Source organism: Aplysia californica, unplaced genomic scaffold (assembly GCF_000002075.1).
Source record: "Aplysia californica isolate F4 #8 unplaced genomic scaffold, AplCal3.0 scaffold00992, whole genome shotgun sequence".
NCBI lineage: Eukaryota > Metazoa > Mollusca > Gastropoda > Aplysiida > Aplysiidae > Aplysia > Aplysia californica.
The window spans coordinates 140,156-142,591 of record NW_004798262.1 but is presented as its reverse complement, the minus strand read 5'-3'; the positions used below and the strand labels follow the sequence as shown (position 1 = coordinate 142,591).

The 2,436-nt window shown below is 40.6% G+C and overlaps 2 protein-coding genes across 2 annotated transcripts in view; both read left to right on the top strand.

The window, feature by feature from the left end:
- The window catches only part of LOC106013556 (15-hydroxyprostaglandin dehydrogenase [NAD(+)]), a gene marked incomplete in the record, with an annotated part of 22,688 nt that overhangs the window by 1,222 nt on the left and 19,030 nt on the right, over nt 1-2,436 (top strand).
- The window catches only part of LOC101862227 (15-hydroxyprostaglandin dehydrogenase [NAD(+)]), a gene marked incomplete in the record, with an annotated part of 34,714 nt that overhangs the window by 28,286 nt on the left and 3,992 nt on the right, over nt 1-2,436 (top strand). Inside the window, 3 exon segments of the mRNA XM_013089595.2 lie at nt 43-152; nt 533-629; nt 1,768-1,844. Coding sequence (XP_012945049.1) covers nt 43-152; nt 533-629; nt 1,768-1,844 — 284 coding nt within the window.

Here is a 2,436-nt window from a genome sequence, read left to right as displayed (position 1 = left end):
ATTTTATTTTTTTATTTAAAAAATAAAATTTTTAATCCCCAGCTGTCTTCCAGAGTGCAGTAGAACATTTGGGTCATCTGGACATTTTGGTGAACAATGCTGGTATAGTGAACGAGGGACCCGGCTGGCAACGGGTGATAGCTGTCAACCTGGTTAGTTTGTTGATGATGATGATGGTGGTGGTGGTGTTGATGATGATGATGATGATGATGATGATGATGATGGTGATGATGATGATGGTGATGATGATGATGATGATAATGATGAGAGGTGAACAGTTGTGTATTTTTTAATATTATGTCCTAGCAGTTTAGAAATACACAAGATTTCATCTACTTTTTGATGATGATGATGATGATGATGATGATGATGATGATGATGATGATGATGATGGTGATGATGATGATGATGATAATGATGATGATAGTGATGATGAAGATGATGATGACGATAATGACGACGATGATGACGGTGAAGCCCGAACCAAGCGAGACATCTAACATATCATAATATTATATTTATAATATTTCAGACTGCTGTGATCGTTGGCACAAAACTGGCCGCGGACCACATGAGGAAAGACAAGGGCGGAAAGGGAGGACGTGTTATTTGTACTCTGTCTGTTGTAGGTGAGCGGTGCATTGTCTGTGGGTGGTTGGCGGGTGCTCTGGTGTGGTTTGTTTCTTCTTTCCTATCAAACATCTATCGTCCTTGTCTCCCCTCCTTCTTTTTTTATGTTTGTTACTCTCTTGTAACACCTCTAATCTTCTGGTGCTCATATGACCTTATGCAGTTGCGAGCGCCGTAAAACCTCTACTAAAACTAAACTAACTAGGGCATTGTCTTCTACAATTTGTTCTTTTTTATAGGTGAGCAGGGCATTGTCTTCTACAATTTGTTCTTTTTTATAGGTGAGCAGGGCATTGTCTTCTACAATTTGTTCTTTTTTATAGGTGAGCAGGGCATTGTTTTTTACAAACAAACAACAAACAGCAAATTGGATAAATAAACAAACAAACGCTGACAAAATGGGTTCCTTCTCAAGATCCACGAATGGAGATGAAGGCTGATAATAGACTCATCAAATTCGTAAATTCTAAACTGAAACATTTTTCTTCAAGTTTTATGCATTTTTATCCGTTACTTGCTTTTTTTTTTTTACTTTTCCATCCTCTGTTGCCGTTAAGCGTCGAGGGGAGATGCAGTTTTCTATGGTAGGCCAGCTCCGCAGCTCTTGCTTTCAGTTGTGCTGTTATGTTTTCTTAGGATTTCCTTGACACCCTCGATCCACCTTTTGCGTGGCCTTCCTCTTCCTTTATAGCCTGAGTGTTTGGTTGTGTAGCTCCTCGAGGCTGGCTGGCCAGGGGAGGATCCGAAAACACCGTGAGGTGTGCCTTTTATCAGTTCGTATGCTCAATTATACCTACCCAAACTATAACTTTGATATAGATCTAATCTATCTGTGTCCATAAGGCCAGAATTCGGAAAGTAACTCATTTTAACACCATGATCGCCGATGTCTGTCGCAGATCTGGCACTGGATGATGATGATGATGATGATGATGATGATGATGATGATGATGATGATGATGAGCCTAACCACTAGGCCACCGACGCCCCCAAAAGGTGTATCTTCGATAGAGCTTTAGGGAGGGTGGGGGTGTTACTATTGAAAGTTCTCTACATTTGGACTTAAGTGTATTGCTTGCGACAGTGTGACCTAAGCGTATTGTATAGTATGCTGTTGTGTGTTTGTTTATTTGACAGGTATAGGGGACGCTTTCCCGACCCCTGTCTACTCCGCCACGAAGAATGGAGTGAGGGCTTATGTAACCAGTTTGTGTGTGAGTAAAATGTGGGGACATATAATATATGTTCAAAGATTTCTGCTGGGACATTTCAGTAACCCACTTTCAGCACTTTTTAAGGACCCCCGGGCTAGTGTTGAGTTCCTGCGTGCTGTCGGCATCGTTTACCGCTTATACATATATATATAAACGGGTGGTTGGCGGGTGCTCTGGTGTGGTTTGCTTCTTCTTTCCTATCAAATATCTATCGTCCTTATCCCCCCTTCTTCTTTTTTTATGTTGTTACTCTCTTGTAACACCTCTAATCTTCTGGCGCTCATGTGACCTTATGCAGTTGAGAGCGCCGTAAAACCTCTACTAAAACGAACTAACTCCTGTACAATTGCGGTCCCTTTTGTGTACATGACGTCCAGAGTGAATCTAAATCTCAAAACACATCTATTTAAGAAATAGTTTAATTCATGGACAGTACCTTGCCTTTTGGTATGAGCATTTTTTTCATTGTTTGAAAGAATATTGCTGTCAAAATGTCCGCACATGATGAATTTGTATGGTGTTAGTATGAACGCCTTTGGCCCATGCTGTGAGGAAAGGCGGGATAATAATACTCTTATTATCATTATTATTA